A 25205-nucleotide genomic window follows, 5' to 3' on the forward strand; every position below is an offset into this window, starting at 1 on the left:
TAAAGTGTGATAGGGGACACCACATACCATGGCTGAAAGCAGTAAAAGAGTGCCTTGCAAGTGTGGGTTTGGGTTCTCTGTTTATATCACCAAACCTAATAAATCGCTCCCATAAGACCATCATTTTAAGGGCATTGTATGACTTATATAGCGAAGAGCGTGACAGAAAGAACCGGACTAAATGCACGGTTGTAAAATATTTGGCCTACTCTGAACCACACACTAAAAAACCTGGCCCACCGTACAGATATCTACGCTTGCATCTTGGTAGATGGGTAAGGGGTTTATTGTTTCGTTTCCGAGATGGGAGTATAGTTAATCTACTGAACTTCCCGCTGGGATATAACAAACATCTCGAAACTTTAAACTGCCCTTGTAACCCTGACATGAAGCAAAATCTTATGCATTTCTTGTTCTTTTGTGGATTTTATAAAAAGCTCACTGTACATTATCTTATGCCCTATTGTAGGAAAAACGGATTGACTGATTTTAAATTGGCACTTCGGTCTTTCCTGGTATTGGGATCAGATGAAGTCATTTTTAGGATGAGTTGTTTTCTCAAAGCTGCTGTTAGATCAAGAATCACTCTTAACATTGAGGTATAACTATCGCACACTGCACTTTCTATTTTGCATTTTTAGAGAATTTTTCATCTACCTGTTTTTATCTTTTTGTAATACAAAAATTTCATGTGTATATAGATAAAATTATGATAATGTGACGCCCATCCTTTTTAACAATGGTTTTAAAATTGTGTTCTTAACAGTGTTTTTAAACAGCGTCTTTTAAACAGTGCTGTAAAATATTCTCTTCTTTTAAAAACTTAAAAATGTATCATTATGAAGGGACAAATTCTGTATAGTTGTGAAATCATAAATGGATTTTGATCATGCTCGTTTGTCCTCGGACTATTCTCCAATTGTAACTACTGAATTGAATGTTTTTAAAATGTATTTTGTTTGTACTTTTATGGATGTTTTTTATTCCGAATAAAGATCTTTTGACTTGACTTGACATTTCACAGCTTAATCTTAACATGTCAATATGGAAGCACAGCATCACGCACAAGCCCCATTCAGGAAGGAGTAGCAATTCTGTAGCCCCAAGTAGGAAAGGTGAATGTATACATATCAGTTAGCCTCTAGGAGAGAAGGAAACGCTTTATCTGGAAGTAATGATGTAGAACAAGCGGAAACACACATGTATACTCAACTGTGCACCATAAGATTATAACTGGGATTTGGGCATGGGACGAAGAGAATTTCACACAACCTAAACGGGGAACAGCCATGACAACGCGCGGATTACCCCGCAATGCCATTACAACGCAGGGATTACAACGAAAGTCGTTACAACGACTTTCGCTGGAGGGCGCTGTTGGATAGGGAATAGTTTAATTTTCTATCCAACACCTTCCCTACTGTCAACGTGGGCTGGAGTTGGAATAGAAAATTAAACTATTCCACTATCCAGTGCCCTCCAGCGAAAGTCGTTGTAACGACTTTCGTTGTAATCCCCGTGTTGCAATGGCATGCGGGGTAAATGCCCGCGTTGTAATGCCATACAACCAACATAATTCAGAAAAGGGGGTGGTGATGAACAGAGTGTCTGAATTAAGCAGACCACTCTTACCCAGTCCAAAGATCAGGGCTTGATCCATCACCGTTTTTCAGCTCACTGCACCATCCCAGCTCAGAACTTGGCTATATGCAAATTAGTCTGACCCTGGCACAGTGCATCATGGGAACAGGGCAGACCAAACTACCAAGCCAATTCTTATACTGGGAAGGAAACAAGCTACCGGGGACCGGTTTCTGGCATTTCAGCCGTCTTCGGCCCGGCTTGCTTGAATCCTGATGGTGCAATGAGCTAGGGACTCACATCTGAGTATACCCTTCCACGCTTATGGTGGACAAAAATGATTCAGAAAAGGGGGTGGTGATGAACAGTGTCTCTGAATTAAGCAGACCACTCTTACCCAGTCCAAAGATCAGGGCTTGATCCATCACCGTTTTTCAGCTCACTGCACCATCCCAGCTCAGAACTAGGCTATATGCAAATTAGTCTGACCCTGGCCCAGTGCATCATGGGAACAGGGCAGACCAAACTACCAAGCCAATTCTTATACTGGGAAGGAAACAAGCTACCGGGGACCGGTTTCTGGCATTTCAGCCGTCTTCGGCCCGGCTTGCTTGAATCCTGATGGTGCAATGAGCTAGGGACTCACATCTGAGTATACCCTTCCACGCTTATTGTGGACAAAAATGATTCAGAAAAGGGGGTGGTGATGAACAGAGTGTCTGAATTAAGCAGACCACTCTTACCCAGTCCAAAGATCAGGGCTTGATCCATCACCATTTTTCAGCTCACTGCACCATCCCAGCTCAGAACTTGGCTATATGCAAATTAGTCTGACCCTGGCCCAGTGCATCACGCACAAGCCCCATTCAGGAAGGAGTAGCAATTCTGTAGCCCCAAGTAGGAAAGGTGAATGTATACATATCAGTTAGCCTCTAGGAGAGAAGGAAACGCTTTATCTGGAAGGAATGATGTAGAACAAGCGGAAACACACATGTATACTCAACTGTGCACCATAAGATTATAACTGGGATTTGGGCATGGGACGAAGAGAATTTCACACAACCTAAACGGGGAACAGCCATGACAATGCGGGGATTACCCCGCAATGCCATTACAACGCAGGGATTACAACGAAAGTCGTTACAACGACTTTCGCTGGAGGGCGCTGTTGGATAGGGAATAGTTTAATTTTCTATCCAACACCTTCCCTACTGTCAACGTGGGCTGGAGTTGGAATAGAAAATTAAACTATTCCACTATCCAGTGCCCTCCAGCGAAAGTCGTTGTAATCCCCGCGTTGCAATGGCATGCGGGGTAAATGCCCGCGATGTAATGCCATACAACCAACATAAACACATGTACCCTTTATGTCAGTGTTATTAGACACTCATATATAAGGAAGACCTTGCTAATGTAAAAGAAAAGATAACACTTTGAGGAAGCCTAAAAAGTCTAACATAAGTTGAATGGAAAATTTGCCAGCATGTACGCAATGACTGCATGACAATTGCCATTTCAATGGACCAGAGCTTCCGCCATCAATCAGTTGGAGCATACAATGCTAAAATCCATACATTCTAAATTAGTTTTTGGACCATATTTTCTCAATACAAGTGAATGGCAGCGAGAGCACATGATCAATAGCGTCACTAAAAGAAAGTAAATAATGAGCAGGTAGTAGGATCTTTTCAAGAGAAGGAATGCAAGAAGTCACACTTTGTGATGCCAATTCTCAAAAAACAAAGCTATGTTTTCTATATAATGCAGAAAATCTGCAGTTGTGCAGCACTAAATAATATGGCTATGGTGCAGCGGAAATATGTGAAGCCTAGCTGATATACTAGAATTAATGTGCTCTGCTGGTTAATGTCTAACAACATTGCAATTCAATAATAAAATATATCATTACACATTACTGTAAGTAAGGGCAACTCTACTTTCTCACTACTATCAATAAAAAGTTGTGATTAATTTGAAAAAATAACATAAAACATAACGCAGCTACAACAAACACGTCTTTGAACACAGTAGGTAGAAGACCTAACCAAACTCCTAGTCAACCACTAGTTGATAAACGAGGTTTCTGGAAACCGAATCCTCTAAACAAAAGTAAAATTAATACAACATGAAATATTCTTAAGAAAATGTCCTAGCATGAGAGGTATATTTAAACAAATCAAATGCCAATACTGTTTTTTGTATATATAGTCCAATCAATACCCCCGTAGTGAAAGACTAAACACCATACGCTAAAGACTCCTTTTATTTCTTATTTTTCAAAGGAGAATTTAAAAAAAAAAATGTTTGCAAAACATTTACAATTTTTCAAAATTACAACACAAATATCACATTAAAACATACACCTCTACAAATTTCAAATTTCCCCATACAAACTCTCAATCTCTCTCGCTGTACTCTCAATCCTCTCAATCACCTTTTTACAAAACTCACACATTCATCCACTTCTCTCAAAATTGTCTTTATCTTAGAACAAAGCCATAGAAGAAATAATATCAAAATGTCAACATTTTGGGCCCGATTCCGATTCGGGAAAATCCACTCCGAATAGCCGTACGGAGTATTTTTCCCGTACGAATCGCACCCTGCAACGTCCCCGTACGTACGATGAAGTAGGATTCATACCAGGAGCAGGACTCCGTACGAATCGTACAAAGACCGTACGACTCTACTCTCCGCACGATTCTCCCTCGGAACCCGCTGTACGCAACATCCGTACAGTTCGAAGGAGGTTTTCCCGACCCAAGAAGTACGATTAGTGTCGGGTACGCACCGTACGCCGCTTTTTTACGAGAGCCCAAAACGTCTGGAGTAGCAGAACTCGCCTCAAAACAGGTACGGAACGCCCACCTCACCCCCCCCACCCCGGGTACGGTGCGTACACCCCATGTCTGCAGGGGTACGGTGCGTACCCCTGGATCATGGGGTGTTCGCACCGTATCCCATGATCGCAGGGTGTACGGTGCGTACACCCTGTGATCATGAAGTACGGTGCATACACCCCATGATCGCAGGGGTACGCACCGTACCCCTGCGATCATGGGGTGTACTCACCGTACGGTGTGTATGTGATTGTGTGGTTGTCCGTACGAATCGCCCTTACCTGACGTGGACCGTACGAATCGCGTCCTCATACCCCGGTCGGATCGTACTCGTCGGGTCGAACAGCATGTTTACGAATCGTACGGTTCACTGTGAGGGTCCGTGTCGTACGGTTTCACCCTTTCACAATTCGTACGGTTCGCAACGATTCGGATGGATTGACGAGATACGGATTGTACTACGCGATTCAGACGGACGTGTACGATTCGTACGGAGAGGGCTCCGGATACGATTCGGAAAAAGACTGATTGTCTAACGTCGGGTAGATTAAGCTCACTTCAAGAGAAGTTTTTTGGTCCTGAAGAGAACTCTACTACCAACATAGAGTTCGAAAGGCGTAGACCATTTGTAGCCATAAGAATATCAAAACCCAGCTTAAAACAAACATAATGTTGAAATTTTGATATTATTTCTTCTATGGCTTTGTTCTAAGAAAGAATCAACTTTATTAGCATTGTAAATAGATAAAGACAATTGTGAGAGGAGTGCATGAATGTGTGAGTTTTGTAAAAAGGTGATTGAGAGGATTGAGAGTAGAGCGAGAGAGATTGAGAGTTTGTTTGGGGAAATTTGAAATTTGTACAGGTGTATGTTTTTTTTTTAAAAACCATTTTTATTATTTTGTAAAAGAAAAACAGTAGGCATATCTGAATCACACGTTACAATTGTAGCTTCAATCAGTCAGGACGTGCAAATCGAGAATAGAGCTGCAAAATATGCATACAATCAGAAGGACAGGAATCCTTTGGCATATTATGTATTAGACAATGTTTCTTGCCCCCTTACTCCGAACCATCTTCACTATCCAACACAGGCGGCTCACACAAATAACTTCGATATGCATTCCACGCACCCCACAAATCTGATCCACTTCCGTGGGCACTTCCGATTCAAATACACATTGCATTCGGCCATCATTGCATAATCCAAATCATTGCACCAATCCTTGAGCGCAGGCACCAATGGGGATCCCCAGAATTTAGCTATGTTCCTTTTAGCGTACATGATGCCCAACGTCATCCAATCCTGAGCAAAGTGAGACAAGTTGTTAGGTTCCCAGTCATTCAACAGACAACACCTAGGATCTGGAGTCACTCATACCGTTACCACTTGTGACTTAGTTCTCATGACTTTGGCCCAATATGGAGTCACAAAGGGACAATCCCAGATAGTATGGAAAAACGATCCCTCCTCCCCACATCCCCTTAAACAGAATTTATGTAAGGCTCTCCCAACCGCATGTAAAGTGGTCCTAGTGTAATAGACCCGATGAAGTTTTTTCAGTTGTACCAGCCTAAGTCTGAAGGGTATAGCTACCTCCCTGGGGGAGGAGAGCGCAGCCTGCCAGTCCGCCTCATCAAACTCCCCCACGTCACGGGTCCATAAGTCCCTTAATTTCACGGTGGGGTCAAGAAGATTATTAATAAGCTTACGATATACAAAGGATGTCGCTTTTTTAGGCATATGCTCCGTGAGGAGACTGTCTTCGAGTGGAGTTGACTCAGGCACTACATCGCCAGGCCAGATGACTGATCCCAGGGTGTGACGTATTTGTAAATAATGGAATCGCTCTGTGAGGGCTAAATCATATTGGGTCTGAAGATGCTCAAAGGACAGAACTTTACCCTGTTTCCATAAGTCCCCAACAGTTGAGATCCCAATCAGATCCCACGCTTCAAAGCCTTTAGTGTGCCGTAGGCAACCCAGCCGCTGCGATGACCAAAGTGGTGTCATGAGAGTAAGTGTATCTGCGCATTTGAGCCGGGCTTGAGCAACATACCACAGATTGACTGTGTGTGCCGTTGGACCAATCAGGGTTGAGACGCCTCTTTTATCGTAGAGTGCGCCAAGTACCCCTGCCTCACCTAAATCATATCTATCCGCCTTAAATGCTGGGTCGTCTTGGGAGGCATGTAGCCAATAATTTACAATCTTTAGCTGGGCCGCCCAATATTAGAACTGGACATCTGGGAGGGCGATCCCCCCGTCGTACCAGCCCCTGACCAATTTCTGTCGGGATATACGTGCTCGTTTGTTGTCCCAGATGAGGACCGAAATCAATGCCTCTATCGATTTAAAATATTTCGGGTCGACCGGGTATGGGGTATTCTCGAGAACATACAATAATCGGGGCAAAGCCATCATTTTGTACAGAGCCGCTTTGCCAAGAAGGGTCAAAGGCAAAGAGCGCCAATGTCCAACATCAGCCCGGAAACGAGCAAGCGGGGGTTCCAAATTATGATGGAAAAAAGCAACACGATCAGGAGTGATCCAGATCCCTAAATACTTAAAAGGTCCATCCGTAATCTTCAGGGGACAGTCCTCCGGAAGTCGGGGCGGGGGACCCTGGAGGATAAATAGAACCAATTTGGACCAATTAATATTGTAGCCCGAAACCCGCCCGAAAATTTCAAAAATATTTAGGAGCATTATAATAGAACGCCGCGGGAGGGTCAAATAAAGAAGAATATCATCCGCATATAGTGATATGCGGTCTTCCCATGTAGCTGTCCAACTAAGGTCCCTAACCATAGGGTCCGCTAAGGGCTCGAAAACTAACGCGAAAAGCAGGGGCGACAGTGGGCATCCCTGGCGGGTTCCACGACTAAGCGGAAAGTTTCTGAAAATGTGACCATTTGCTACTACATGCGCCAGCGGCTCAGCATAAAGCAGTGCCACCCATGCACAGAATTTAGGCCCAAAGCCGAGATGGCGGAGAACCGCAAATAAATATGGCCATTCCACCATGTCAAACGCCATCCGAGCATCCAAGGACAAAATAACTGCTGGCTCTGGAAGACTCGGTATCTGTGCCAATACCGCATGTACTCGGCGCAAATTAAGAGCGGTGCTTCTATTGGGCATAAACCCAGATTGATCTGGGTGTATCAGTGTCCCCAGATGTGGAGTCAGCCGATTCGCTATCATTTTGGCCAGTATTTTGGCTTCAGCGTTAAGTAACGATATCGGGCGATACGACATACATTCATCCGGGGGCTTGCCCGGCTTAGGAATAGTAATTATAGTGGCTATCCTTTGGTCCAGCGGCAGCTTTCCCTTATCCAAGCTGTCACGGAACATTGCATGGAGGTACGGGATAGTTACATCAGAGACCCGTTTATATAATTCAATAGGGATCCCATTGGGTCCCACAGCCTTCCCCGACTGGAGCGAGTGAAGGGCCGCCGAGACCTCGTCGTGTGTAAAGTCAGAGTCCAGGAGCAGAGCTTCCTCTTCTGACAAAGATGGCATCCGTATGTCCTTAATGTAAGTCTGGGCCTCCTCCGTTGTTATAGGTGAAGTGGATGTATAAACCTGTTCGTAGTAGTCAGCTAGAACATCTGTGATGTCTGCCGGAGATGTGACTATAATATTCACCGGTGTACGAAGTTGTGCTATCGTCCTCTGCGCCCTTTCTTTCTTATCTAGCCATGCCAGAAGTTTGCCCGTCTTTTCACCCTGCTCGTAAATAGTATGTCTAGTAGTCTGAAGTCGCAGCCTGACCTGTGCCTTTTGAAATTCGGTAACCTCGCATTGTTTGAGGCGTAAACTATGCGCCGTCTCCTCAGTGGGGTCTGCCTCGTGTAGGTGCTGGAGCGTTACAAGTTCCGCTTCCAGCGCCTCTAGGTCGCTCCTCATCGCCTGTCTATGCCCCGTGATGGAAGAGATTGCCTGCCCACGCAGCACCGTCTTGTAGGCTTCCCACAGGACGCCCGGGGACTGCACCGAACCCTGGTTCTCCCGAAAGTATTACTTCGTGCACGTTACAATAACCTTCCTGATCGAAGGAACCTGCAAATAGCCCGGGGAAATGGGAAAAATTCGCTTACGCACTTTTGCATGGGAAGCGTAAGTGAGGTAGACCGGTGAGTGATCTGAAATACCCCTCGGACTTATCTCTGTCAGTCAAAGAGAAGAGACTATCCGCGGAGACAAAAAATAAATCAATGCGAGATAGACTATTGTGTGCCCCCGATTGGAAAGTATATCCCCGTTCCCCGGGGTGTTTGTATCTCCATCCGTCTATCAGCCCCAGTGCGTCCAAGAAACCACCCATATGGGAATCACTCGCCCCCGTCGTCTTGCTCGGGTGGCGGTCCAGCGCTCCATCCAACACTGCGTTAAAATCACCCCCTACAATGAGTTCACCCTCCGGCAGATTCAATAAAAATGCACTAAGAGCCGGAAAAGTCACAGAGTGGAGGGCAGGGGGAGCATACACCGAAACAATATTATATCGTTTCCCCTCCCACTGACAAGAAACAGCAGTAAACCTCCCGAGGGAGTCCTCCCATACCTGATGTATAATTAAAGGAAAGCGTTTTCGTATTAGGATACCCACCCCTCTTGAGCTCGTGGAGAATTCTGAGTGTGCTACCATTTTGTACCCCCACCGATCCATTGCCCTACAAGTCGAGCCCACCAGATGTGTTTCTTGGAGCAACGCTATAGCCGGTGCCGTGCGCCTCAAGTACTGCAATACCAAACCCCGTTTAATCCGATCTCCCAACCCATGTACATTCCATGTAACAACGGTCATCGGAGGCACAAGGGTCAAAGAGGGGGCAGCAGCAGAAACATTAGTGCACATCAATTCCTGGTCCTCCATTACCAACAGTACAATGTAACAAGCCATTCTCGTCATCACACATCCTTTCCAGCATATCAAGTGACTGCAGCCCACAACTAACACTCAAAACAAAACCCCAAAAACCTGTGCATTCCAACCCCACAATCTCAGACCTTACTGAAAATCCTTCTCACAACCCCAAACAACCACCCCATCCTCTCCCACTCAACCCCCTCCCTGCTCCCCTGCCTGTGGATGTAAAATGACCCACCCCCCAAAATGTCAGAGTGCCTCTCAACCATGGTAAAGCGCAAATGGGGGAGACCGAGCCCCCGTCCACTGGCGATCATTACTGTCAACTATACAGCACAGCCCAAAAAGAATCCAGGTGACGCCCCTCGTAATCCTCATAACATGTCTAGGCATACAATAAATCAAACATATTACACCTCTAAAATACTACCAGGTTAACCCCTACCTAAGGATCTCACTCAAACAAGTTCTGCTACCACCGATCCCCCCTCCCACTCTACTTGCGGTCTGCCAGGATATCATGTCCCTCAGTCAACCTGGAAGCTATTTCATTCCTGTTCCTCAAGACCACTCGGCTCCGTTGTGGGTTCTGTTTCGGCTCCCTCCTCTGCCTTGCTGGGACCAACACCATTCCGTCGTCTAGCTCTCTCACGACGATTACCCCTTCGGCCACCAACAGTGGTCCAACCCTCCAGCCACTCCCAGGCCGCGTCCGGAGAGTCGAAAAACCAGGGTTTACCATCCCATTTCACTCTTAACTTGGCCGGGAAGAGCATCGCGTATTTCATGTCTTTGCTACGTAGCTCTCGCTTGACCGCCTGGAAACTTCTCCTCTGTGCTTGGACTCTAGCCGTAAAGTCGGGGAAAAAAGACACCTCATGGTTGTCAATTTAAAGTGGAGGGCCGGATCTGGAGCATTGCAAAATGCTGTCCCTATCCCTGAAGTTGAAGACCCTGGCGATGATCGGCCGCGGCGGGGCCCCAGGCTTGGGCCGGCCTCCTGGCACCCTATGAGCCCGTACTATGGAAAAATAACTTGACAGTACCATGGGCTTCAGGTGTTTAGTGATAAGCTCTTCCACATAGAGATCAGCCACTGGCTCCTCCGTTCTTTCCGGAACTCCCAGGATCCTGATGTTGTTTCGACGGGCCCTCCCTTCATAGTCATCCAGCTGTTGCGCCATTCTGACCTGTCGTTTTTCTATGTCCTCCATTTGACGCTGAAGCTCCGAGGTGTCATCCCTTAGGGCTGTTGTGCTATCTTAAGCTCCTGCACATTCTTGTTCATTTGTTTGAAGTCCGCCCTCAGCAGGGAGACTTCCACGGAGACGGAGTCCATGGAAGTACGCATTCCACCGATGGCCGCCAAAACATCACGAAGCGCCGGTTCCTGCTCAGCTGGTTGGGACCTCCTACGGCGCACCCTTGTCAGACCTAGGCGAGTCGCCCTTATCTCCGCCCTTGGACCATGCAAACTTAGACAGCCTCCCCTGGGCATTGCCTCTGAAGCCCCTGCCCCTGTCGCCATCGTCTGGGGCCGCCCGTAGGTAAGTCGCCGCCCTGGAAGGATGAAGCCAAGGAGCAGTCCAGGCACTCCAACACTCAGCAGCAATTCCAATAGTCCGGGAGAAAATTAGGGAGAGGCACCAGGCCCCCCCAAAGGGTCACACCGAAGAAACAGTTCAGGCAGCAGTCCACAAGCCGCTTCACAGGGCCCAGCTCTCCCCCACACGATGGCCGAAGCAGCAAGCTCCGCAATACACCACCGCCTGTGAAGGGGGGGGCAGAGCAATGTCAGGAAGGCCACCCCAAGGGTCCACGTGACCCCACACTAGGATTCAAGGCCACCCAGACGTTAGCACAGAGCAATAAAGGGGCTAAGGTCTGCCCTGCAGTGCCACTCAGAGCGTGTCCCCAAAGCACCAGGGCCGCCCGGCCACTAAGCTCGTCTCCTGCAGCAGAGGGACTTCTCCAGGGGGGGTGGGGGGGGTCACCCCGCCGGCACCATCAGCTCTTCAGCCCTATCTTCTTGATGCCTCCAATACCCTCCGTGTCTTCTTCCCCGCCCAACTCCAGAAGCAGGGCACTCGCGGGGGCACCCCCTCTAACCCCCCCCGCAGCAACAACGAGGCCCACCAACACAGCCGCGTCCTCGCAGGGGGGGCGGAAGCACACACAATCAGCAGGCTCAGAAGCCGGGGCCTAGATTTGTGAGGCACCCGGACCGGGTCCTCCTTTTGGCAGGCACTCCGCGGTCAGGGGAAAAAAAGGCCACCCTGCTGCTCAGGGCTCCGTGATCACTCCCGACAGCAGCAGGGGGGGAGGTCCTGCCTCGTCCGGCTCACTCCTACGGGGGGGGGGGTCGTCCACAATACACAGGCCCAAGAGCCGGGGCCCAAATTCTGAAGCCGCTCCGCCCCGGGGCCTTCGCCGGTACTATCGCTACCTTCGGGGGAGAGAAGGGCTGCCACGCCGGGCGAAATCTCACCCCCACCTCCTCTGCTCCTCAGTCACCGCCGTATCCGCCACTCCACAGGCACCGCCGGGGCACCGAGTCCGCCACGGGGCTACTGATCACTGCGGCCGGCATCCCGGGCCGCCGCCATTTCCCTGAATTCGTCCCTGGGATCAGTGCCTCCAAACAACTTCTTCCTGAAGGCGAAGGCGCCTTCCGTCAGATCGCTACCAGGTAGGGCAAACTGGGCAGTCACCTCCACATTATCGCCCGCTTTTGGGCAGGATTTACGGGCTGTAGCTTCTCCGTTGCGCTGTGGGCAGGGGAGAGCTCATCTATGCCGCAGCCATTGCCTACGGCTGCCAGCCACGCCCCACCAGGTGTATGTTTTAATGTGATATTTGTGTTGTCATTTTGAACAATTGTAAATGTTTTGCATTATTTTTTTTTATTCTCCTTTGAAAAATAAGAAATAAAAGAGATTAATTCAGACAGAACTAGGAGTCTTTAGCGTATGGTGTTTAGTCTTTCACTACGGCTGTATTGATTGGACTATAAATACTAAAAACAGTATTGGCGTTTGTTTTGTTTAAATATAGGTCAGTGGCTTGGCCTTACTGTTGGGAGCCCGAACCCAGTGGTGTTATTAACTAGCATAAGAGGTAGCATGAAAGTTACTGAACCAAACTCAATAAACAGGAAACAGATTCAAAGAATGGCAAATAATGAGGCTCAAAATACCTGAAATTAAAGAAAGGCATACACATATTCCAGGGGAAGCTGTAACTCAATAGGATTTCCAAAATTTGTTAGACACTGCCAGAGATCAGAAATTAAAGATTGAAATTATTACTGACATCAAATTAAATATAGAACATGCTTTATATGGCTAGCGCGAATAAAGTTAAACATGGTGGCAGAGAGTGTGAAGTTTTGGGAGGACTGATTTAAATGTCGGTATAGTGATTTACTCGTCAGTTTAGTCTGTAAGAACTTTATGTAGCAGGCCGGATAGGGAGAAATCACAATCTCAATTGTCCAAAGTGAGAAAGAGGTGACGTTTTGTGGCAGAAAGAGACCATAGCAAACTCCTTGCGTAACTTCAAGGCCAGTGGGAGAGCAATTGAACTGCCATTTCTCTTAGGGAATTTTTGCAACAGTGCTTATGATAATGGTGTGGTTTTGAATGGTAAATGTATAAGTAGGGCAGGAGCATCCAGATGTCAGTCAGTCAGTCAGTCAAAGAATCTTTATTCGATTTAGTTAACAATCATACAAAGAGAATAAAAACATTTATCTACAAGTAAAACACAATTAAACAATGTCATATCAATCGAATTCATGTGGCGAAGTATATAAGCTAAAAAACAGGATTAAAAAAGGAGTATAAAGAACAATTCATACGGGGAAATCTTATAATGTCTTGCGTGATCTTGATCTAGCCGCCGCCACTAAAAAGTTTGCCATACAAAATGTGATACGGATGTTACACAATGATTGGAGATAAAACATGGCTGGTCTCACCTGGGAGAAGCCAGCTTCCCTTAAAACAGGTAACAAATATTTTTTTCTCTGGTCAGAAAAGAAATCACAAAACATAATAAAGTGCATGGTATCTTGTACAGAAAAATTATCACAAGTACAGGGCGGTGCTGACTCTGGTTTCGTCCATGTGTTAAAGCTTCCCAAGTAAAAATGTATAAAATTAAATCTAAATTTGGTTAAAAGGAACCTGTGGAATGGCTTAGTGACAAAACATAAATATGGTCCTAGTGCAATGGAATTCACTAACAAATACTGTTGTCTCACTGCAGGCTTTTGCAGTTCCCTTTCCTCTCGACACACTCTTGCCCTTGACATAAATTGTTTTTTAATGATATCTACATCTTATTTCATAATGCCAGAGGGGTCTGTAAAGAGTTCCGGGCGGCCCAGTTCCATAAAGGACTTCTTCAAGTAGGCCATCCACGGTATTCTACTGCTATGATCCAAAGACATGGCTTCCTTCATTATCAAATGATTAAGGGTTAATTCTGTATTGAGCCATGTCTTAAGCCAGTAGATTAGAGGCCCGAGATTTAACCTGTCATAAACATAATCCAGGCCCACTTCTGCATGTATGGAAAAGGTTGGTGTCGACTGGGGAACGGACAAGAGGGCGCGTAAAAATCTATTTTCTGTCTTTTGGATAGTTTCCAGACATACATAACCCCATAATGGTGCGCCATACAGTGCCACTGAAAACCATTTGCTGTTGTAGACCTTTAAGAGGGCTTCCATTGGTCTAGAACCCAACCTTTTAGCAAAACCCAGAATGGCCGTTGATGTCCTGGTCACTGCCAGGCTTTTGGCCCTTACCTGCGGGCCCCAGGTACCCTTGTTGTCAAAAAGCACCCCCAGGTAGGGAAAAACAGAAACACTAGAAACAACTTCGCCCTTACATATGAAGGTTTTTGCCAGGGCCCTTTTCCTCTTGTGATCAACAACCATGGTATGTGACTTGTTCGAATTAACCTTCAAGTCTAGTTGGTCCATGAATGTACCAAATGCGTCCAGGAGCTGCTGGAGACAGACGCCGGTGCGGGCTATCAGCACCGCGTCGTCTCCGTATAGGAGAGCAGGGATCTTAACTTCTCCTACACGCGGAACGTCTCTGGCCACTCCCTCCAGATGGCTGCCTAGGCCGTTGATATAGATTGTAAAAAGCAGGGGGGCCAGTATGCAACCCTGCCTGACCCCTCGCATTGAGTTAAAACGGGACGTGCATCTACCTTCTTTTGTGACCCGCACAACTGCAAAAAGCTCTTGGTGGAGTGAAGCCATATAACTAACCAGTGCCTCATCAATCCCAATCTTCAGAAGGATGTCCCACATCTGGAACCTGTTCACCAAGTCGAAGGCCGAGGAGAGGTCCATGAACGCTAGGTACAGAGACCCCTCCTTGGCCACCGTGTACTTTGAGACCAACAGGTGTAAGTTGGAGCACTGCTCTATTGTTCCTCTCTTCTCTCTGAAACAGTATTGGATATCGGCCAAACCTCCACAGCTCTCCAGACTATCCCTTAACGTGGCCAAGAGGACTCTGCCTAAGATCTTGATTGCAGAGTCCAAAAGGGATATGGGCCTGTAGCACCCTGGGTCATCCCAATGTCCCTTCTTAAATATGGGGACAATTGTAGAGGTTGCCCATGTGGTTGGAAGAGGGTTGCTGTTTGCAGCTGTAAATACATTAGCTAGAATGCCCGCCCATAAATCTGGGGAGTGTATGTAAAAATCAGCCGGCACCCCGTCTGGCCCAGGGGCTTTGTTCCTAGTGGTAGCCAGAATAGCTTTCTCAACCTCAACCCTGTTAAAGCACATGGGGGTGGCCTCTAGGACGGCCATATTAAATGGCTGGGCAGCCGTGCCATTATCTCCATAGACTGATCTAAAATGAGCCAACCATTTATCATCTGGGATGACACAGTCCATGGCTAGGTTGGATGAGTCAGAGAAGAAAGGCTGGTTAATTACGGCCCCAAATTGCCTGCTGTCCCGCAAGATATCAATAGAGAGTAAATTCTCCCAAGCCTCGTTTTTAAGTTTATCCTGCCTGACCTTGATAGCTCGATTATATTCTTTTCTTAAGATTGCAATGTCTGTCCTAACCCTTGGGTTTGCTTTAAGCGCCGCTTTTAAGGATTTATGGGCTTTCGAGCATGGGGCAATGTTTATTTCCCCCTTCCTCAATTTAACCGTGAGGTTAGAAGAAATTTTACTACAAAAGGCATCCATTATCTCATGATCTTGGGAGTCTGGGTTCAGACAGATCGTGACCTGATCCTCAATTTGCGGGAAAATATCAACATAAAAATTGTTAGGAACCACATTTGCCCACTTGAGCCTTCTTCCCTGATCTGTTGTGCGTAGGGCAAGCCTTGAATTGGCTTGCCCCGGCATCGGACCGATGGAGTCCCCCCCAAGCGACCTCCAGGAGAACGGGATTGTGGTCACTAAGGAGAGAGGGGACTGTGCAGTAAGAGATGGCCCTGTTAGAAATAGCTGGGGTCACAAATATATAATCAATTATTGTACCTGGTACTGCCCCCTTAAAGGTAGGTGTTCTAGACTCCCCTTCCGTATTCGTGGGTTCTGAAAGATTGAAATTAGCCAAAAGTTCTTCCAACTCTTCGCCTGATTTAGTATGCTCAAAGTGGGGTCCCTCAGGTCCCGTAACCCCCATAGGGTCGGTTAAGCCACACATAAGTTTACAAGGGTGGATATTAAAATCGCCCATAAGCACATATTCGTAATTTGTATGAGTATTATGACTGACTGAATTTAAGAAGGAATCTAGGGCAGCAATATTATTACCACAACAATCCCTGTTTCCTGAATTATAAAAATTTATAAACAAGGTACTCTTTGTGGGACTAATTTCCCTTTCAACAATTAAAAAGTTGGGAGAATCAAATTCAATCTGCCTTAAAGGTCCTTGAAGGTCAAGTGAAAATAGAGTCAAAAGGCCTCCCCTGGCTCTGCCTGCGTTACTGGGGGTTGCGGCTACAGCGAAACTCGTAAACCCATCCAACCAGAAGCAGGATAGGTATCCCAAGTTTCCTGTAGGGCAATAACTTTGTGCTCAGAAACAAATCTAGACCATTCATTGTCGCCAATTTAAGATCTAATTCCTGCGACATTCTAGCGGAGGATTTTACATGCTGCAACCCCATTTGACTTACTACCCCCCTCAACCGATATTAAGTCTTCATTTGGTAGTCAATCTGTGTCGTCCAAGCCGGACAAGAGGGCAAAATGATTGCTTGTGACCAACCCTCCGCCCTCTACTTGACCCTGGGGATCCTGGGGACGAGGTATCGGCGGGGCACTAGGTTCCATTGGAATTGTATTTTTGTAATGTCTTGAACCTTACTCCTCCCCTGTGATATCCTCAAGCCCTGCCATCTTGCTTGGTAGTTAGTTATTTGTTTGATACGGGCTGGGGGTTGATAAAAAAAGCCCAAGGGAACAGGTCTCAGACGATCCCTACTAGAGATCGCCGAGCCGTCCCAGAACAGCCTATCAGGCAGGTCGGCCCTACAAAGGTTTATTACCACACAGTCCCCTTGCGTGGTTTTCGGTTGTTTACCGATCCAACCCACCCTCCTTGCATGGATAATCATGTCTGCAATGTTTTCCCCACATCATTTCTCAGAGCACCACCTATTCACCTTAACCATAAGATCCCGGGTTGATTCCCTCTCCCCCTCCATAAGTGGTGGGACCCCAATAAACACTGCTACCAGTGGGGACGCCTCTGGAGGTAGATTAAGTTTGTATGTGCTTGGGGTAACTTTCCTGTGGGCAGGTGGGCTCATCTGAGGCAGAGTGGATATTTGGTCCACCATGTTAGAAGCACTGGCCATTGAACGAGGGGGAGCAGGTTTGATGACTTGTGGACTAACACCCTCATGCACAACTCTACTTTGGGGGTATGTAATTAACGTATTACCCGGTGACTCCAGGCTCCCTACACCATCCACAATCGATCCCTTACTAAATGAGACAATATTGGGGGGTATGGAGTTTACAAGTCTGTCAATGAGGGAGCATTTCTTTAAAAGGCCTTCCAGGCAGGTGTTTAAAGTGTCCACAATGTCTTTAGCAATTCCTACAAGTAGAGGTTCGATCCTGGCCACAAAGAGTTCCTCCAATTTATCTCCTAGAAGGTCCGCTTGTTCACTAGAAGTGATCGTCGTGTTAACGCTTTTGCCCTTCTTCCGCCTAGCTGATTGAGGTACCGTCTGGGGGTTCTGTCTTATGGGGTTCGTGGGCAGGGCAGGGGTGATATCCTTGCTCATAGGGCAGGGAAGGGGGGGATTTACTAGAGTCACAACAGGTTCCAGGGGTACTGCAGGTGAGTTGGTTGAGCGTAAGGCATCGGCCTCCAAAGGTTGAGATGGTACAATGTTAAAGGGGGAAAGAGATGACAGCCCCAGTTCATGCTCAGCGTTAGCAATCTCCTTGGTTAAGGACCCCACAGCAGAAGAGAGGTAAGTCATTATAGAATTAGAGTGTCTTGGAACTTTAGCATTTTTTTCGCCCTCCTCCGCGGTCAGTGTTTTCTTTCTCTTACCCATTTGTAGCTGCAGATGTCAGAGGTGTGGCCCTGCCCTGCCTCTTCCTGCCCCGGATGGCCACAGACGGCCCGCCCTTTGCCAGGGCTTCGCCCGGCGCCGCCCGCGCGCGTCCGCGACGCGGAGGGAGCTCTTGCAGTTTAAGCGCCTCCGGGCGCGGCAGAACAGGAAGTGGGCGGTGCTGTGTGCAGGGCTCGCTGGGAGCTGTAGTTTCCCCCCACAGCGGCCGTGCAGAGTGGAAAGCAACGGCGGCGAGGGAAACAGTCAGTGTCAGGTCCCCAGGAGTGAGCGCCGCGGCAAGTGCGACCCTTGAGGTAGGTCTCCGGTGTCCCCCGCTCCTTAGTGGGAGCTCTCGCAGTTTAAGCGCCTCCAGGCGCGGCAGAACAGGAAGTGGGCGGTGCTGTGTGCAGGGCTCGCTGGGAGCTGTAGTTTCCCCCCACAGCGGCCGTGCAGAGTGGAAAGGAACGGCGGCGAGGGAAACAGTCAGCGTCAGGGCCCCAGGAGTGAGCGCTGCGGCAAGTGCGACCCTTCAGGTAGGTCTCCGGTGTCCACCGCTCCTTAGTGGGAGCTCTCGCAGTTTAAGCGCCTCCGGGCGCGGCAGAACAGGAAGTGGGCGGTGCTGTGTGCAGGGCTCGCTGGGAGCTGTAGTTTCCCCCCCACAGCGGTCGTGCAGAGTGGAAAACAACGGCGGCGAGGGAAACAGTCAGCTTCAGGGCCTAAGGAGTGAGTGCCGCAGCAAGTGCGACCCTTCAGGTAGGTCTCCGGTGTCCCCCGCTCCTTAGTGGGAGCTCTCGCAGTTTAAGCGCCTCCGGGCGCGGCAGAACAGGAAGTGGGCGGTGCTGTGTGCAGGGCTCGCTGGGAGCTGTAGTTTCCCCCCACAGCGGCTGTGCAGAGTGGAAAGCAATGGCGGCGAGGGAAACAGTCAGTGTCAGGGCCCCAGGATGGAGCGCCGCGGCAAGTGCGACCCTTCAGGTAGGTCCCCAGATGATTTAGTGTGTACACTTTTCTAACACAGAGTGCACATTGGTGTCTCTGTTGTCCACAGGCAGGCAGTCAAAAAGTGCATCAGAAAGTGATCTAAACACAGTGCCAAGGTGAGCTTTGGCTGACTACTTTCTCCAGTGCTTCCAACTTTAGTTGTCAGTGTGCACCCCATGTCCAGGCCCTTCTCATTTATGAAAGAGGAGGACCTTCATGCAAGAGTTTTATGTCTGTGGAGTGGAGCCTACTGGTCATGGTGAAGCTGGGCAAGATTAGATTAGTTTTAACATTAACAATAGCACTTTCACCAGCACAGCCATCATCATCAATTAGAACATCTCTGATGAGGTGCTGCAGCTTTAAATACCACCTTATTTGTGGTTAGTGGCCTTCCACAGGCGCAGCCAGAGAATCTCGTTTCACCCTCCACTCATGTGATTGGCTGCAAACAGCAATGTGTGAGTAACCCTTCCCTGTCTAGTAATTCGATGGGTTCTGTCTGGATTTTCTTCCATGGAGATGAACTTAGAACCAAGTAAACTTTTCCACACGCCTTTCAGTTTGGGATGGAAATGTTAATGCTCACTAGTTGTGATCCTTTTAAGCAGGAGGAATCTGACGTCTATATTTGACTGTGCTTTTCGCTCATGTTCGCAGTCACAAATGTAAATGTAAATGTAAATGTACATGTATTTATATAGCGCAAATCGCCCACATCGCAGGCATCTATGCGCTTGCTTAGGGAACCCGTCCTGGTATTCCCCTGTGAGATACCCCGGCAGGGTATCCACAAGGTGAAAGCCAGGCATCCCACCGCGAGGGGCCGTTGTGGAGATTAAGCAAGCTATTGCCCAGAGTCGCAGAGTGTGAACCCGTGAGTCGAGTAGGCACCGGAGTGAGAATTATCAAGTCCGTGGAATTATTGAGCCCAACCCCCGTCGGGGCGGGGAATTGAACCCTGGTCCAGGGCCGATCTCAGCTTTGGGGTCTGCCGCCTCTAACCACAGCGTGGGATTTTGGCATTGTTGAAGTGCAGCACACTCACAAAAAGTACTTCTTGTTGCGCGACCTGCAATTGATCAAAGACCTTAACCTGCAAATGTTAACTTGGTTGTTTGAAAATGAAGACACCTCTTTTAGGTTACATGTTATTCAACCGGTAAATTGAGTTTGAAATGCATAGTGTTCATTCGCTTCCTTAAAAGCAACGGATTCAGTAGCAGAACCTTGGTTTTTGCAGCCGTAGATAAGTTCTCATTTTTTAAATATACACAAGCCTTGATTGAAAATAAGCAGTGAACAGAACTTCAGCAGATTTGAAAAACTCAATGCTTTTAAAATATCAGCCAGTGAAAATGTGAACAAAATATGAATGAAAACCTAACTCTGATTTTTCAACAGAGCTTCATGTGTTTGAAGCAGTACAGTCAATCAATCCGTGTTCTTATGATGCGCAACTACTCACCCGTGAGGGGCTCAAGGCGCTGAGTCGGGGGGGAGGGGATCGGTGAGGTGGATCTGCGGTTCAGTCAAAGAACCAGGCCTTGAGGTCCTTCCTGAATTGCGGCAGCGATTGTGATGGCCTGAGTTGCAGAGTGAGGGATTGCCAGGTCTTTGCAGCGAGGTAAGAGGAGGATATTCCTCCAGCTGTAGTCTTGCGGACCCAGTTAGGCGAAGCGGAGATGTCTGATGGGATTGTAGAAGGAGAGGTGGTGGTTGAGGTATGCAGGTTTGGCATTTTGGAGAGCTTTGTAGGTGTGTGTGAGGAGCTTGAATGTGATTCTTTTGTTGATAAGTAGACAGTTTAGGTCTCTCAGATGGCCGGTGATGTGGCTATGGCATGGAATGTTCAGGATGAGTCTGGCGGAGGTGTTCTGGATGTTCTGCAGTTTATTTTGGAGTTTCTGGGTAGTACCGGCAAAGAGTGTGCTGCAGCAGTTGAGTCTGCAGCTAACGAGCGCGTGGGTGACTGTTTTCCTGGACTCGGTTGGGATCCACCTGAAAATGTACAAAGCAGGTTGAGCGTGTGGAAGCAGGAGGACAACACTGCGCTAATTTGGTGGTTCTTTGAGAGTAAGGAGTCCAGGATGATGCAGTGGTTTCGTACATGGTCTATTTGTGTTGAGGTGGGGTCTTCCTGATCCCTGAGGGCCACCAGGAGTCCTCCCAGGCCGAAGGGGTGGAGCCCAGGATGAGTACTTCAGTCTTGTCTGAGTTAAGCTTGAGGCAACTGTCCTTCATCCAGATGCCAACAGCCTTCATCCCGTTGTGGAAGCTGCTCTTGGTGATTGTGGGTTCGTCTGTGAAGGAGATAATCAGCTGGATGTCATCAGCATAGGAGACCATGTTCAGTCTGTGACTTGAGACAATGGCTGCAAGTGGGGCCTTGTAGATGTTGAAGAGGGTGGGGATCAGGGAGGATTCCTGTGGCACTCCGCAACTGATCTCTGTGGGTTCTGAGTTGAACGGTGGAAGTTTGACTCTCTGTGTTCGGCTGGTGAGGAAGGAGCAGATTCATTCTAGGGCTTTATCGTGGATGCTGGTGTCGTGGAGTCTTGCACAGAGGGTGTGGTGGAGGCAGCTGAGAGGTCCAGGAGGATGAGGGCAGCAGTTTTGCCTTGGTTGAGGAGGGTGCGGATGTTGTTTGTAGCAGCGAGGAGAGCAGTCCCGGTGCTGTGATTGCTTCTGTTGCCCGATTGGGAGAGGTCTTGGATGTGGTTTGTTTCAATGAACTCAGAGAGTTGGCCGTTGATGGCTTTCTCAATTACTTTGGCTGGGAGGGGAGCAGAGAGATGGTTCTGTAATTCTTAAAGTTTGTCAGGTCACAGAGGGTTTCTTCAGCAGGGGTTTTATCTCTGTGTGCTTCCAGTCTTCAGGGAAGGTGGCGTACTCGATGGTGCAGTTGATGGCGTGGCAGAGTTTGGGTGTGATGGAGGTGCTGGCTCTGTTGAAGATGTTGGCAGGTGTCAAGCAGCTCCAGAGTGGATGCTATTCATGATCCTGAGGGTGTTGTCAGAGGTGAGGGTGGTCTAGTTGGGCAAGATCCGCTGGTGTCTGGATCCACTAGGTGTTGTTGTACTGGGTGGGTCTTGGGTTGCGAAGCTGTCGTAGGTTTCATTGATCTTGCAGTGGAAGAAGGCGGTGAGGTTGTTGTCTGCTGTCTCTGTGCTGGGTTTGGCAAATTCGTTGACCACGGTTGTGTGTGTTGGCGTTGATGTGTTCCTGGATGGCTGCTTTCTTTGTTGTTATAATGAGGTTGTGGTGTGCGGTGACGACAGATTTGAAGACTGTGTGGTCTGCCATGATCTTACCGTTCCTCCATCTTTTCACGAGCCGTCTACAGGTGCGCCTAGACTCTTGGAGGGTGGGGGAGAACAAGCTGGCTTGGAGGTGTAGCTGACAGAGATGTTGTTGCTTGCAGAGAAAATGGCGTTGAACGTATCTCCTGCTGAGTGGGTTGGCGTTGTCAAGCCCCATTTGCTTTATTTTCATTTTTTGGTTGGCTTTGTTTTTTTGTTTTTAATAATGAAAGTCTTACATAGGCCTTCCATTGTTAGAGAAGAGTTGCCAAGATTACCAAGGGATTGACTCTATTCTTAACAAGCTCAATCCTCGGACTAAGTACACAAACTGGCCGTTGCATAAATGAAGATGTTTCCATGTACCAAACCCTTTCTGGTGATATTTATCGACAAGGGGGACCATGCTCAATATGCCTGGCCGACCACCACACCGTTATTTAAGCACCTCACTAAAGGCATTAGGGCGGAATCTCTCCAATTCATCACCCTATTCTCTTTCTTCATTTGATTATGCTCAAACGTGGATTTTGTAATATAAAGTTTAAGCAGTTTTGTGACCAAGTTTGTTCTTTTTTTTCCTCCTTAAAGTTATAAATGGTGAACTCTCTGCAGTAGAATTCCGGAATGGAAGACGAACCTATCTCCCTGCTCCTTCTCCAGACAGCAGCAATATCAATTTATGGAATATTTTGAGAAATAACATTGGTAAAGATTTGTCTAAAGTCTCAATGCCAGTCGAGTTGAATGAGCCTCTTAACACTCTGCAGCATCTCTGTGAAGAAATGGAATATAGCGAATTATTAGACAAGGCTTCTGAGACCGAAGACCCTTACGAACGCATGGTACAGTAATGCTGGAAGAGTCTTTGATTTGTTTGATGCATGGTTTTCGATAATTGGTCATTTCACCAGTGCGCTGTTCATAAATTAACATAATGTACAAGTTTGCTAGCTAAGAGTAACTATACACTATCAGGAAAATTTAGAGTGTGTTGGTATATGCCTTTAGTAAAGGGAGAGCTGTAAATGTGAACATTTTGGTTTCCTGATTTTGATGAATACTTCTGTCTGCACATTCCTCATCTTATGAATATACCCAGGTGCCAGACTGAATCTGGAAATGTTTTCTTCTAGCAGTAGCTTTCTTGTCATTGAATGCCATTTGACTACATTCTCTGCTCTGCCTGCACAGGAAGTGGTAACACTGGCCAACATATGGTGGTGCCAAGCACCCCAGGGTTGGTTCCTATTTCTATTCTATTCCTTATTGATGAGAATGCAGAGCTCTTTGTTGGTATTAACCTAATTCATTGAGGTTTCTAACAGCAGACTATGTCAAATGCAACATTTCTCAGTATCAGGGGCCAAACCACGTTGATGTTCTTGAAATAAGTCCCTATCAAATCCCCACATCAGCTATAAGTAGTGTCTTTGGCCTCACCAAGATCCTTCACTGTATGACTCCTGTACCTCAGTGCACCCAAGGGCTACTAGGGAACAGAAAGTAAATTTGAACAAGAACTAGAGAAAGGCAGAAAGTGCTGCAAAGTAAGGATCAGAGCAGAAACGGAGGAAAGTGTGTATGTATGTATGTGCCAGTAACTCTCTAGGGGCACAAACACAGAAAAGGCCTGTCTCTTCCTTGTTTTTCAAAGTCTGATGAAGATAAGGTCTACAAGGACCAGAGTGCATCAATTAGGTAAGCTGGAAGTGAAAAGTGAAGCTGTGTTTGCACTGTGTTACAGAGAGATCATTAGAACACAGGGCTGAATGGAGGACTCCACAGAGACACTGGGAGCAGTGCCTGGTGGCAGAATCCTGACTTTTATCGCATTCCAAGAATCCTTTACAAAACACCCTTAACATTTGTCCTTTATTTAACTTTCCAGATACCATGCCTTAAGTATTTTGATTGCATGCTGTTAGGATTATTACTCTTTTCTTCCACTCTGTCCATTGCCCGCCCTCAGTTTTTCTTCAAATGTCATATTTCGCTACTCTACTCTTAAAATTTCCCACTATTCAACATTCGTTCGCTGTCTCCATCTAGGGTTTCTCAGTATTACCTATGAATATGATAGCAATGTAGCCCCTACACATGTGTCTCTTGTATTATACGTTTGTTCGCATACCGGTCTGGACCCTAGGCTCAATAACAACTGCAGCCTTGCATCACCATGCTTCACAGCGGGATCTTTCACCTGCGTCCACTGTCAGTTCACATCCACCCCAGCACCAACCAACACCACAGCATCCTGCATCACACCAGTAATGGATGCTGGCCCCCCTCCAGAGTAGCTCAGCTGCCTCCTGATCATTGCCAGTTCGCTCTGCAGTCATGCCCCCAAAGTCTTGGACACCATCTCCACCCTCGCTCCCGGCGTGATCTTCATTACTAGGACCTGGTACACCCCCACATTGGCCCGAGACATCGACACAGCAGCTCCTAGCGGCTACAAAAAGAAACAATGCAGCAACAGACAGGGAAGTGGCATCGCCATTGTACTCAAGGAATCAATCACCTGCACCATCACTGACGACGATACCAACCGATTATGGAACACATGAATTTCCAGCTCTGCCCTGACACCAAAACCACCATCAAAGGCATGCTGGCATACAAGCCACCAAGACCACAAACCAGCCTCAGCGGTGCCATTGATAAATTAATCACCCTACTCTCTGTTGAATCTGAACACTACATCTTCATGGGAGACCTCAATTTTCACCGGAACGACTCCACCTACACCAACTCCACCGACCTCTTAGAAAGATTGAACAACATCAGCCTGGAGCAGTTGGTCACTGACCCCACACACAAAGGACACACGCTGGACCCCATCTTCACTTCCAATAACAGAATCAGATAAAGGCACACTCGGAACTTGCCTGGTCAGACCGTACGCTTCAACCTCATGTCGATTTAGATTCTGTATGCATTTCCCGATTCATGCCCTTATATAGGTACATTTCACATTGCCCTTATATAGGCATAGAAATCCAGCCCTTATTTAGCTATAGCCCATGCTATCCAAATACAGGCATGGC

At 47.4% G+C, this 25205-nt stretch overlaps 1 protein-coding gene across 1 annotated transcript in view; it reads left to right on the forward strand.

Annotated features, from left to right (window-relative positions):
- Nucleotides 1–25205, forward strand: part of OSBPL6 (oxysterol binding protein like 6) — a 699671-nt gene that overhangs the window by 504984 nt on the left and 169482 nt on the right. The window contains exon 15 of the mRNA XM_086956201.1: nt 22747–23000. Coding sequence (XP_086812327.1) covers nt 22747–23000 — 254 coding nt within the window. The remainder of the gene's footprint in view (nt 1–22746; nt 23001–25205) is intronic.

This window comes from Lissotriton vulgaris, chromosome 2_1 (genome assembly GCF_964263255.1).
Source record: "Lissotriton vulgaris chromosome 2_1, aLisVul1.2, whole genome shotgun sequence".
Lineage (NCBI taxonomy): Eukaryota > Metazoa > Chordata > Amphibia > Caudata > Salamandridae > Lissotriton > Lissotriton vulgaris.